At 32.4% G+C, this 12,648-nt stretch overlaps 1 protein-coding gene and 1 long non-coding RNA gene across 2 annotated transcripts; both read left to right on the forward strand.

Moving 5' to 3' along the window:
• Positions 1-203: 203 nt before the first annotated feature.
• On the forward strand, positions 204-5,802 carry LOC135675139 (EH domain-containing protein 1-like). Its single transcript, XM_065185413.1, has 16 exons — positions 204-426; positions 513-592; positions 1,415-1,483; positions 1,575-1,632; positions 1,727-1,779; positions 1,867-1,909; positions 1,986-2,044; positions 3,001-3,114; positions 3,240-3,342; positions 3,437-3,486; positions 3,989-4,117; positions 4,190-4,441; positions 4,579-4,658; positions 4,814-4,940; positions 5,025-5,168; positions 5,333-5,802. Exons 1-16 carry the CDS (start codon positions 351-353, stop codon positions 5,519-5,521), a joined length of 1,626 nt encoding a protein of 541 aa, XP_065041485.1. The 5' UTR covers positions 204-350; the 3' UTR covers positions 5,522-5,802.
• Positions 5,803-6,318: 516 nt separating this feature from the next.
• On the forward strand, positions 6,319-9,776 carry LOC135675140 (uncharacterized). The gene is made up of 3 exons (XR_010513820.1): positions 6,319-6,613; positions 9,218-9,500; positions 9,637-9,776. It is a non-coding gene; the product is annotated as an uncharacterized LOC135675140 (long non-coding RNA).
• The last annotated feature ends 2,872 nt before the right edge of the window (positions 9,777-12,648 follow it).

The following is a 12,648-nucleotide window of genomic DNA, read 5'->3' on the forward strand; positions in this document are numbered from 1 at the left end:
ATTTTGCACCGAATCTCTTTATTGCATGAATCAACACACCATCTATGTCGGAATGACCACGGACGGCTTCCGCAGTCCCAAAATTGGAATTGGACATTCCAAACTTAAAAATGTATTTGGACAAGATCCTTCACTCCTGTTTCTACTGCCGAAGGAATAAAAGACGAACAAGTCGAATGAAACAAAGCTTGAAAGCACGAGCACTGTTTGCGTTCACCCTTTTCAATCCCCTTCCGCCACTTTTCGCACGTCTCCGTCCCTCTCTCCGCTTCCTTCCTCCCCCTTCTCATTCTATAACTCGTGATTCGTCCACCCGATCACTTGCTGAGCATTTACACTATCGTTGCTCGATGGACATCGTCTCTTATTCGATCAGTAAAGAGAATGACAAGATCTACCAGAATTGGTTCTCATTCGCTGACTCAGGTTCATCGTCGATCGTTACTCTCTCATCCTTGTTGCTTCAGTGCTGCTTACAGTGTTGTTATGGATTTCCTCCTTCATAATGATAGATGGAGATGGCCGCCTCACGGGGACCGATGCCATCAAGTTTTTTGCCATGTCTAATTTACCTCGGGGTGACCTGAAGCAGGTAAATCGATTTCTAGTTCATTTATGGGGTTTCATCTCTGCTTCTATAGATTATACGAATCTTCTTACGCTGTTTAGTTATGTTAATTCCGTTATTACTTCGATTGTTACTGTTCTTTTTTAACCAGACTTTTGATGTGGTAATCGGAGAGAATAAGAGCTCATAAATGTTGTAGGCTTATCTTTCAGTGTATAAAGAAAATAAATGAATAGATGCATTGCTTCCCTTTTCTTTTCAAATTAGAGGTTATTATACAGATAAATGCTGGTTGTTGTAAAAGACATTATTTTTTAATGAAGTCATCAATGAAACTAAAGATACATGTGATAGAATTGTTATTAGTGTGGGGATAATTGGATTAGGTGAATTTATTATGTTCTAAATGGCCATAAGGTTGCATCAAGGATCATCTGTAAGTCTTAATTTAGTGCTTGTAAAGTTAATTTCACTTAGCATATTTAAGATAATGTTATACAGGATATGGATATTGATAAAGTCAATGTATTGTTGGGCAGCATTGGTTAGGGACAGGGGCTCTAAATTACAGTGACAGAGATGAATTTATGAGACCATGGGATTTAATTAAGGCAAAAATATTTGATTTGAAGATGCTAATTAGCTAGTAAAGATGGTCCTGAGACTAGAATCCGTCTAAAGACTCTTTCATCATCTTGATTTATTAAACTATTAGGTGCTTAACTTGTTGCATGTATTGGCTGTTTTTTTTTCACTTAAACACTTGCTGCTTCCTTGGAAATCTTTTTCTATAATATACAACCATAGAATTGTTTATTGATTCTTCTTATCACACTTTGTATTAAGGTATGGGCGATTGCAGACTCTAGAAGGCAAGGTTATCTGGGCTTCAAGGAGTTTGTGATAGCAATGAAGGTCTTGTTGTACCACCTTATGCAATAGTTAATTTTCACAATAGTGTGCGATTATCTTTCTAAATTAAAAATTTTCTTTTGATTTTTAACAGCTTGTGTCACTAGCACAAGTAGGGAATGAGATCACACAAGTTGCACTTGCTCATGCTGGTAAACTTTGGATCTATCTTCTAAATCTTATGTTCCATGTTTAGGATAGTTTCAAAAAAAATGCATCAGTATTTCTGTTATTTTGTTGTTGCAGATTTGGAGAAAGTAAATCCTCCAGTGATGGAAGGATTAGATACCTTTCTCTCTGTAAGTTCAAATGAAAATTTCACAGAATAATATATTATAATATAATAATTTTGTCTGTTTCTAACTTTCTTTTAATTGTTTGCTTAGACAAATCAGCCTTCAATAAAGGAAATTGATCCTGAGCAAGATGGTATAGAACTTCTTGTGTGTTTTGCATATAAATAATATCAACTTGGGCATTTTCTGATTTTTAATGTCCTCTGTAGTGAATTCACAGCCACAAACTCCTAAACTGCAGTGGTTTGGCACAAAATCAACAAAGAAGGTATAATTTTATGATCACTTTTGCATTCTTTCGGTGATATATTGTTTGATGATCTATTTTAGTCAAAGGATCCGTTCCTTGAAGTATTATTGTATGCCACAATTAAAATAATTATATGCAGCTTCTAATTTTCTTTTTGTTGTTTTCATGTGATTTAGATTTGAATTACATCTTTTAGTATTTCTTCATATATTTAATATTTGAGTTTGAGTTATTTTTGTGTCTCTCACAGAAGTATGTAACTTATATTTAAGAATATTGATATTGGTGTTCTTCTTATATTGGTTTGCCATTTGTGATGAGCTACTGAATGATGAAGTTTCTAACTTTATCATTCAGTAGACAGACTGGTTCTCTAACTACATATTGTATAGCTTCAATTAATTTGTTCTTCTCTAAAATACTGACAAGCTTATTTGCGAAATTTTACAGACCATCTTCTCATGGAACTCTTGCATTATCTGATTTATTGGTCATGAATCATGGTCTGATAAATTGACAAATTAGGGTTAGACCACTTATTACAACCCAATTCTTATAGGGATTAGCCGATCATGAAAACTATGAACAACGTTAGCATACTAACGTAACGTCTATAATATGCAAGAAAATATTAAAATCTATCTGCTATCATAGGTAAGTGTGGTTTTCCTATTTAAAAGCAGATAAACTTTGGCAAAAGCTTTACATTATTGACCAATAGCTAAAACCTAGAGCATCTTGGTATTCAATGGAATCATTTGACTGTTAGGTCAAAACTCAAATGACTGCTTTTGTTTTCATTTCATTGATTTTTTTATTTCATCTTAGATTAGATATTTTAGGATACTAAAGTATCTGATAACAAAAATTATACAAAGGAAGAGTATATGTTGATTTAGTTCCTCATAATGCTGGCATTTGTTGTATTTTTCCTTCAGTTTAATTGAAAAATATGACTATATTTTTTATGTCAGATTCCTTTGAGCTCAGTTACTTCAATAATTGATGGTTTGAAAAGATTATACATCCAAAAACTGAAGCCTTTGGAAGTTACTTACCAGTTCAGTGACTTTGGTTCTTCCTTGTTGGTGAGTTATTGCACTTTGCTTATGAGACTATTAATTAATAGATGTGATGCTTTTTGCAACATATTTTTTGCACAACTTATATAATCCTGTCGAAATGTGATGCTATACATCTTGTTTCTTTCCAGACAAGCAGTGATTTCGATGCTAAGCCCATGGTTATGCTCCTGGGCCAATATTCTACTGGAAAAACGACATTCATAAAGCATTTACTGAAGTGTAGCTATCCAGGTTTTTCACTTGTTAACTTCTCCTGGGATTTTTGCCCATATGTTAGCGAAAAACCAGAATAACCTCATGCCATCATCTTTCATAATTCATACAGGTGCTCATATTGGACCTGAGCCTACCACTGATAGATTTGTTGTTGTGATGGTATATTACTCTGAACTTTGTTTTATTTTATTATTTGCCTTTCATGAATTTTATGCAAGCTAGTATTGTTGACAATTTTCTTGTCTAGATAATCATACCAAAGTGAGATACTAATTATTAAATCGAGACTTGTTCTATTTATAATATAATATTATCAACATAAGCTATAGTTTTACTAATTAAATATTTAAAGATCTGAATTTTAAATGGAGGGAGCAGCATAGGTTGTATAAGTATAGAGATTTTTAGAAGGGTAATGTGTTTGGTGCATTTATAGTAACTAAATTGTTAGACTATTAGAAACTGATGACTCCTAACAAGGGTTTTTCTTCAATTGAAAAAAAAATCCTGAAGAGATTGAGGATCAGGTTAAGGTAAAGATCTATACATATGACAAGTAACAAAATGTTAAATATGATGTTAAAATTGTCATATTTTGGATTTCTTTGAGAAGTTAAGAGGAGCTTTGAAGGAAAGTTGTTCACTTGTTTTACTTCTTTAGTTAGGACCTGATGAAAGGACCATTCCTGGGAATACTATAGCTGTTCAAGCAGATATGCCTTTCACTGGCCTTACAACATATGGAAATGCATTTTTATCAAAGTTTGAGTGCTCACAAATGCCACATTCGGTATGGTCTTTTTTTACCTTTATTTTTAGGCATGAATTGATATAGTTACTAACTACTGTGTTTTTTCTGAAGCTACTAGAACATATCACATTTGTTGACACTCCTGGGGTTCTTTCCGGAGAGAAACAACGAACTCAACGTAGTTATGATTTTACTGGTGTTACTTCGTGGTTTGCAGCAAAAAGCGACCTTATTCTTCTTCTATTTGATCCCCATAAGCTCGACATAAGTGATGAATTCAAGCGTGTCATCGGATCTCTACGTGGTCATGATGACAAAATACGTGTGGTTTTAAATAAGGCAGACCAAATTGACACACAACAGGTGAAATAGTTTCATTTGAGTTTGTTATCTTTTGACATAAGGATATGACTTCTATCCCATTTTACAATCACATTGTATTCATTTGCCAATTGATATAATCATAGTGCAATTCTGAGCAAGTTGTCTTTACCTTGCAGCTAATGAGAGTTTACGGTGCATTGACATGGTCCCTTGGAAAGGTTCTGAATACTCCTGAAGTGATGCGTGTTTACATTGGGTATGTTGCCAATGCTAATATATACATTTAATAGTTTGTCATCGTGCAGTGCATTTAATTGTTTGAGTATCAAGTTGTTCTTTTTTGGGACTGCAATAGTAAGGATTGCTACTTTGATAGATTAATTTCTTCATCTTCTTATTATAAATTTTCAGTTCATTCAATGACAAACCAGTAAATAGTACGGCTGTTGGCCCAGTGGGGAAGGAGCTGTTTGAAAAGGAACAAGATGACCTCCTTTCTGATTTGAAAGATATTCCTAAAAAGGCTTGTGATCGTAAGGTAATCTTCAATCAACTTCAACCCATATATCTTTTATATGAACTGTATAATCTGATTTAGTTTATTCATCATTATTGATTACAGATCAATGAATTTGTTAAGAGGGCCAGAGCAGCAAAAATCCATGCTTATATTATTAGCCACCTTAGGAATCAGATGCCAGCAATGTTGGGCAAGACAAAGGCTCAACAACGACTCATTAATAACTTAGAGAATGAGTTTGCAAAGGTAATGATTTTTTTTAATATGTAAATCACATGGAATTGTTATGTAATACTTGCAGACTTGATTTACTAGATGATCAATCTAGCATCATTGTGCCTTGTGTTGTTCTTTGAATTAGGTTGAACAGTTTAAACTGTATGTAGACTCTTAACAACTTTCTGAAGCAGGTTCAAAGGGACTATCATCTTCCACCTGGGGATTTCCCTGATGTCCAACACTTCAAAGAGGTTTTGAGTGGCTACAACATCGACAAGTTCGAGAAGCTGAAGCCTAAAATGATACAGGCTGTTGATGATATGCTGGCATTTGATATTCCAGAACTACTAAGAAAATTCAGAAACCCATATGGGCAGTAAGTACTACTCATCCTAAGATGTATTAGGACCTTCATCAACAAGAGCAAATGAGTTCTAAATACTACATCAATTATCCATATCAAAACTATAATGGTGTAACATTTAATTTATCTCTTGGTTGGTAACAGTGTTGGTACCTTGTCATCTTCCGTTGTAAATAACTTCTTTGATATCTCATTCAACTTGGAACATTGTTTGGAACTTCATCTCATTCAAAGATATGGCGAAGATGAAAAGCTTGTACCTCAATATGTCTCAGCAATATATCACGCATTTTTTCATGTCAATCTCTAAAAGCTTTAATCGAGTATTAAATGCCTTTTTCATTTTTGGTTATTTTGATGGTGCCTTGTATGTTTCCATTGATGTTTTTAGTAGACAATGAGAAGATATTTCATGGCGGAATTGATGTTAACGGTGATTCCTAGCATTATGAAGCTTCAATTCTCTCACAGGCAAAGGATTGTCAAAATTATAATGATTTTTTCTTGTGTTCCTCAAAGGTCATAAAATACTGTTTGGTTGATTAATATTTGATTGCCTTGTTATGCCAGTTCTTCCAATCTGCAAAGCTATCTGTCCATATAAAGCTTCGGTGAACAAAATCTTCATTACGGTGTTCGTTTCTGGTCTGCGTCTATGTAATTAGAAAGAATATTAACCATAATAATCTTTGCCCATAACATATAGAAATTGCAAGAATATATATATATATATATATATATATATATATAATTAGAAAGAATATTACCATAAAGAATTCGAGCGTTACTTAATCAAGTAATTACGTCAGTTACAATTAATAGCCTTCTGTTGAGATCACCGCCACCGTCGAGCCTCGATCCCACCCCTCCTCATCCGGTTCTTCCTCTTCCTTCTCGTCCGCCCTCGATCTCGTCGGCTACATGGAGGACAAGGCCGCCGCCGTGTGATCTTCCCACTAAGGAGCTGGACTTACGCCCCTCCCCTGCATCTAGCTCTTCTATGCACCGTCTTGTCCATGTGCTTGTCAAGTCTCGGAAGGGTTCTTCATTTGGCTTCTTTCTAAACGAAGGAACAGCTTCCTTCGCTTGGTGGATCAGTTGGAAAAGGGTAAGTGGGTGGTAAGTATAGTTGCTCATTTAATCTTGGCATTTTCATGGGAAGCGACTTCTTGGTTTGAAATTGTTCTCGATAGAGATATGGGTTGTAGTTGCTCCTTACCAAAATTTGCATGCCTAACATGCCAGAACTTAAATTGGCAGAAATTCTTTCAGAATAAACCAGTGACAATTAGAGTCAGACTTGTTCAAAGAACCATTAGAATTATGTTATTTAATATGGATAATCTTGAATCTGGCATATAGTATAATTACTCATTCTTTCTTCTTGTTTATACTTTGGATTCTAGGATAGAACAGAGGCATAGCCATCGGTATATTGAAGGTACTTGGGATATAAGGCATGGACATGACACAAAATTTAGGACAAAAGGCAAAACGGGGCATGGCACGGATATGGTGGGGATCGGAATATAACAAGCTCACCACCCAAATAAAATGCTCAAACGATACATATATCATCACCCAAAGAGTATAACTAGGGTACAGGGCTTAACGACTCTAAAGTATCCATCAAAGAGATATAGATTTGTAAGAGAAGAATAAGACCTCTGAAAAGAAAATTATTCTTGTATTCCCTCTAAGGCTTTCGAGACATGATATTTATAGTGTTAGGCTTGGAACAAACCTCTGAGCATGAGTTATTAATTCTTCAACATTTTCAAGATCAAAATAAATAAAAACTAAATTAAATATTTATAATAACTAAAAATCATCCCGGAACTCCAAAACGTGAGAATAACTTTCTTACAATCTCGATATAACAATTACCAGAACTGAATATAACTTTCTCTTGAAAACTTAAATCTAATTTTGTGAAATGCGTTAACTCCTAACTCAACAAGCTTTTAGTGATGTATAATTCATCAAGGAATCAATGTGGAATGAGTATTAAGATTTTGATTTATTGGAAAACTAAGAGATCAATGTGACTATCTTGACTTCTCTTAATTCAGAGTATGGGGACACTTCTATATTAGTAACTAATTCATGTACACATTCAATGTAGATGATCTGTCTTTGTCAAATGTGAAGCTTTTAAGAAACATAACAGCCATTCCCATAGTTAGCAAACATTAATTGAAAATACTTGAAGTAGCCTTATAATATCCATCCCACATATATACAATACATTGATATAAATGACTGTGTAGGCCAGGGTCCTAGTATGCTTATAAGTTCATAACTCCCTATTAGGTTATTATCTCTTAATTGAAATTACACATGCTTATATAGTCATGTACCATTTTTGGGCTCTAGAAGAGGCGCAAAATATAAGTTCTAAGTCATATGAATCTTTTTGTAGATTGGAATGAATCAGGTCTTTATATATTACCTGATCTAAAATTCTCTTGCAAAAAAAGTCACCAGCTTTTGGAAGTGCCACAACAGAACTTCAATATGCTAAATGTATGGATGTCATAAGTTATCCCAGTTTAGAATTTCACAGTATGCAGGATTGTTATTGGATTGTTGACTGTGTTCAAGAGGAAAAATGTTAATTTCCAGTTTTGGTTTGCAGGTTATGTTTCTTTCTCCTTTAACTTTTTTCTTTTTTGATTCCATATCAAGTGAAAATTTTTTCAGCTGAGAAATTTGATTGAGAGAATTTTATCGGTCTAACCTTTAGTCATTGTGCATCATTTCAAAACTAGGTCGACGATAAACTCCTATTACCTTTCGTCATTTTGGTAGGGTCAATTTGGTTTCATGCTCATTTCTTAGGGATAAAGTTGTAAGTTTTGGAACATATTTTGTTTTTGCTTTTGTCTAGACGCTGTTTCAATTTTCTCTATGCGACATCCACTCATCTTCTCCCTGTGGTTGAGTTGCATTGACAGGCATATTTCCATTTTTATTTATGACCACATCTTGGAATTTACATGTTCTGCTCTCTGTAGAAAGAAGTGGCTATCGAGGCCATTAAATGGGAGATATTTTTAACAGTCCTTTTGCTTAAGCTTAGCATGTAATATATTTTCACTATGCACATGCTCTCAATGAAGAGAATTGAATCGCCGGAGAAGAGATCTATAAAGTGTCACTGTCCTTTCACTTGTTTGTTAATATGATTGGTGAACATATAAGGTACAGAATTGCATGCCTTCTCAGATCTTCATTGTCTCAATTTCTTTTTCCTTCTCTTCTTAATTTGTTGCCTGATCTTTGTGTATTGTTGTAGTGACTGTAAATGTGGTTTCACTTATGTAGCATGCAAAATTGATGTTCCTTTTCTTGGTAGAATTTACCTGTTAAAATCCATTTTAAATGGGCGGCCAAAAGAATGCATGCCTGTCTGCATATTTTTCTTTTCTTTTTCCCATACTTGATGTTGTCCTTTTGGAAATAGATTAGCATATCCTCCAAGAGCTTTGGAGTGTGACAGAACGACCTGCCATGATCCTTCCTGGTAATTGGTTGTACTTCGAGCTTGCATTTAATGCCTTTAGAGGATGGGTAACTTCATTTTTACTATTATGGTCTTCCGCATTAACTTTCATCTTCCGCCTCGGCATCCCTTGCAGTAATATTTTCTTATTTTACTTCATGTATTATTTGCTAACATGTTACCACAAACTTCTTAATTTTTTCCCAGAGTTGTGCTGGGGGGAGAGCACAATTCAGCAACTTTATGGTGCTAAAGCCACTTGTGATGGTTCTCATGCTAAAGATTAGCCCTTCTTCAACTAGCTTTCCAGCTTGTGTCGCAAGCCATGGGGGGAGGGGAAGCAAAAGCAGTAGCAGCAACAGAGTCTTAAATGCCGCGATGGCAACTTATGATATTCCCTGTGTAGCTGACCATATGCTGCTCTCCTTGAGTGCCGTAGACGATGTGCCTCAAATCTTACCTTGCTTGGTTGGTGGGTTCATCCTGACTGGTAAACTGTGTTCGATATACATATTTCTGCATGCATATTTTTACATAATTGTTTTTGTAGGATGATGTCTTAAATTCTTAACTTTTGGTAAAAGAAATGTTACCCATTACTGACAAAGCCTACTTGTTCATTGTAGATGTGGCAGGAAACCACCGATCATTATATTCATGACAGGTTATTGTGGTAAGGCCCACTTACCTATCGTCTATCAAAGATAGGTATTCTTAATTTTAACTCTTATTATTATTTTCTTACTTAGAGAGTATTCTCTTTTAATTGTATCGTGGTATTTTATTTTTATCATTTTCCTACTCCTCTATCTTCAACATCTATGGTATCGAAATTAAGTTCAATTTGAACCGGGTATTATGACTTCCAGTAATAATTTAATGTCTCAATCTCTTATTCTCATACTTTCAAGCAAATGTCATCAAGTTTTGAGTTTAAAGATGAAATGTTTGTTTAAGTCTTAAAATCTTTAGGACTTAATAGAGAATGAATATATAGATTTAGATAAAGAAATCGAGAATAGAAAGGACTCAAAGATATTATTCTTCATTTAACAAGCTGTACATGATAAAATCTTCTCAAGAATTGCAATAGCTATAATCTCAAGACAAGCTTAGTTGATATCTCAAAATTAATTTCAAGGTTTATTGAAGATGATTACCATAAAACTTCAAACCTTTTGTCATGAGTTTAAAATTTTATTCATGAAAAGTAATGAATCGATATAAGATTTTATTTCTCGAGTCATTAAAATTGTTAGTTACATTAAATCGTATAGTGAATATCTTTATGGTCATATAATTATTGTTAAAGTTTTGAGAAGTTTAACTTCAAAATTTGATTATATTATTATTGTAATTGAGGAGTCATAAGATTTGTCTACTTTTTCATTTAAAGAATTAATGAGTTCCTTGCAAGCATATGAAGCAAGGTTGAACAGATCAATTAAGAAAATTGAAGAGAAAAATATTTCAATTTAAAGAAAAATCTTCGACTTCAAAAGAAAGAGATAAAAAAAATCAATAAGAAAAGGACATGGTAAAAAAGTATTTCGTGACAGAGGAAATAGAAAATGAAGAGAAAGTTGATACTTTGATGGGTATGATAAACAAAAGTAATTAAATTATGATAATAAAAACTACAAAAGTGAAATTTAATGTTACTATTTTATAAAGTTTAATCACATGAGAACATAGAAAAGCAAGCAAGTTATATCAAGGAAAATGATATGACTTATTCACAAGTTAAAGATATCTCAAATTATATTTAAGTTTTGGATAGTGAATGTTCTAATCATATATTAGGCATAATATCAATGTTTAGATATCTTGATGAAACTCACAAATTAAAAGTTAGACTTAGAGATAACAAACATATCTAAGTAGAAGGAAAATGAACAATTAAGATGAAGATAAGCCGAGGGAAGATAAAACACCTTGATAATATTATTTTCTTAGGTTATTATATAACTTATTGAGTGTTAGACAATTGATGAAAGACAGATATTCAACTATATTTGATAAAGGTTTATTTACTATTAAAGATAAAACAATCTAGTTTGATTATAGTAGATGTTTGTATAACTCAAAACAAGATGTTTATACTTAATATTTCAAATGTTGAAAAATATGCTCTTATTACAACTCAAAAGAATGAGTCTAATTTATGATATTAAGATATAAACATCTTAATATTAAATGTTTAAGACCATTAAGTAAAAAATAATAATTTTTAAATTATTTAAAATTAATATACTTGATGTATGTGAAGGATGTATTTATGACAAACAAAGTAAGAAATCATTTTCTACTGAAAAATATGGAAAGTATTTAGTTACCTTGAATTAATTAATGTTAGACTAATGAATATAAAATTATTTAGTAAAAGTCAATATTTTCTATTATTTATTGATGATTATAGTGATATAAGTTGGGTATATTTTCTAGAACTAAAATATGAAATATTTAATAATTTTTAAAAATTTAAAGTACTTATAAAAAGATAAAATGATAACCTCATAAATACACTTCAAAATGACAAAGGTGATGAATTTGTATCTAATGAGTTTAATTTTTTTTATGAAGAAAATAATTTTTATAGGGAATTGGTAGCATCACATGTACCAATGCAAAATGGTGTAACTGAATATAAGAATCAGATGTTATTGAAATGACAAGAAATTTACTAAGGGAAAGCATCTCCAAATAAGTTTTGGATAGAAATAGTTATAACAATAGTTCCATTATTAAATATTTCACCAACAAAAGTTATTATGAATCAAACTCCTTTTGAAGCTTGGTATGATATGAAACTAAGTGTAAGCCATTTAAGAATTTTTGATTGTATTACATATATTTTGATAAATTCATAAAACTATCATAAGCTTGATGAAAAATCTAAAAAATATATCTTAAATGATTATTTCTTATGATCAAAAGTATATCGATTATATAATCCTATTAGTAATAGTTATCATTAACATAAATGTTGTGTTTGATGAAAGTCCAAGTTGAAATGGGAAGAATAATAAAGGTGACAAACAAATTCAGATTCCAATAGAACTAGACACTCCACGGAATCTAACGATAGATCTTGCTCTAACAAGTTTATTATCAGTCTCACATAGTAATAATTCTGATTTATCAGATGAGTCCTTAGATGAAACCCTTTCTAGGAAAATTTAGATCACTGACAGAACTTTACGATTCAACATTTGCTTTATTTATTTCATATCTTGAAGAAGTAATAAAAAAAGAGGAATAGTGAAAGACAATGAATGAGGAAATCAAGTCTTAAGAAGAATAAAACCTATGAGCTAATAGATCTGTCGAAAAAAAAGAAAACTATTGGATTGAAATAGGTGTTTAAAATAAAATATAATACAAATGGGAGCATATAAAAGTACAAAGCTTGGCTCATAGTAAAAACATATTTGCAGCAATAAGGTATTGATTTTGATGATAATTTTTATCAAGTTGCTAGATTTAAAATTGTGAGAACTTTCTTAGCTTTAGCTACTCATATGAGTTGGCATATTTATCAATTTGATGTGAAATCTATATTTTTAAATTATTATTTATAAGAAGATATTTTTGTTACTCAACCCAAAGGTTTTTTAGTTAAAATAATATGAAGAAAA

This window comes from Musa acuminata, chromosome BXJ1-5 (genome assembly GCF_036884655.1).
Source record: "Musa acuminata AAA Group cultivar baxijiao chromosome BXJ1-5, Cavendish_Baxijiao_AAA, whole genome shotgun sequence".
Taxonomy (NCBI): Eukaryota; Viridiplantae; Streptophyta; class Magnoliopsida; order Zingiberales; family Musaceae; genus Musa; species Musa acuminata.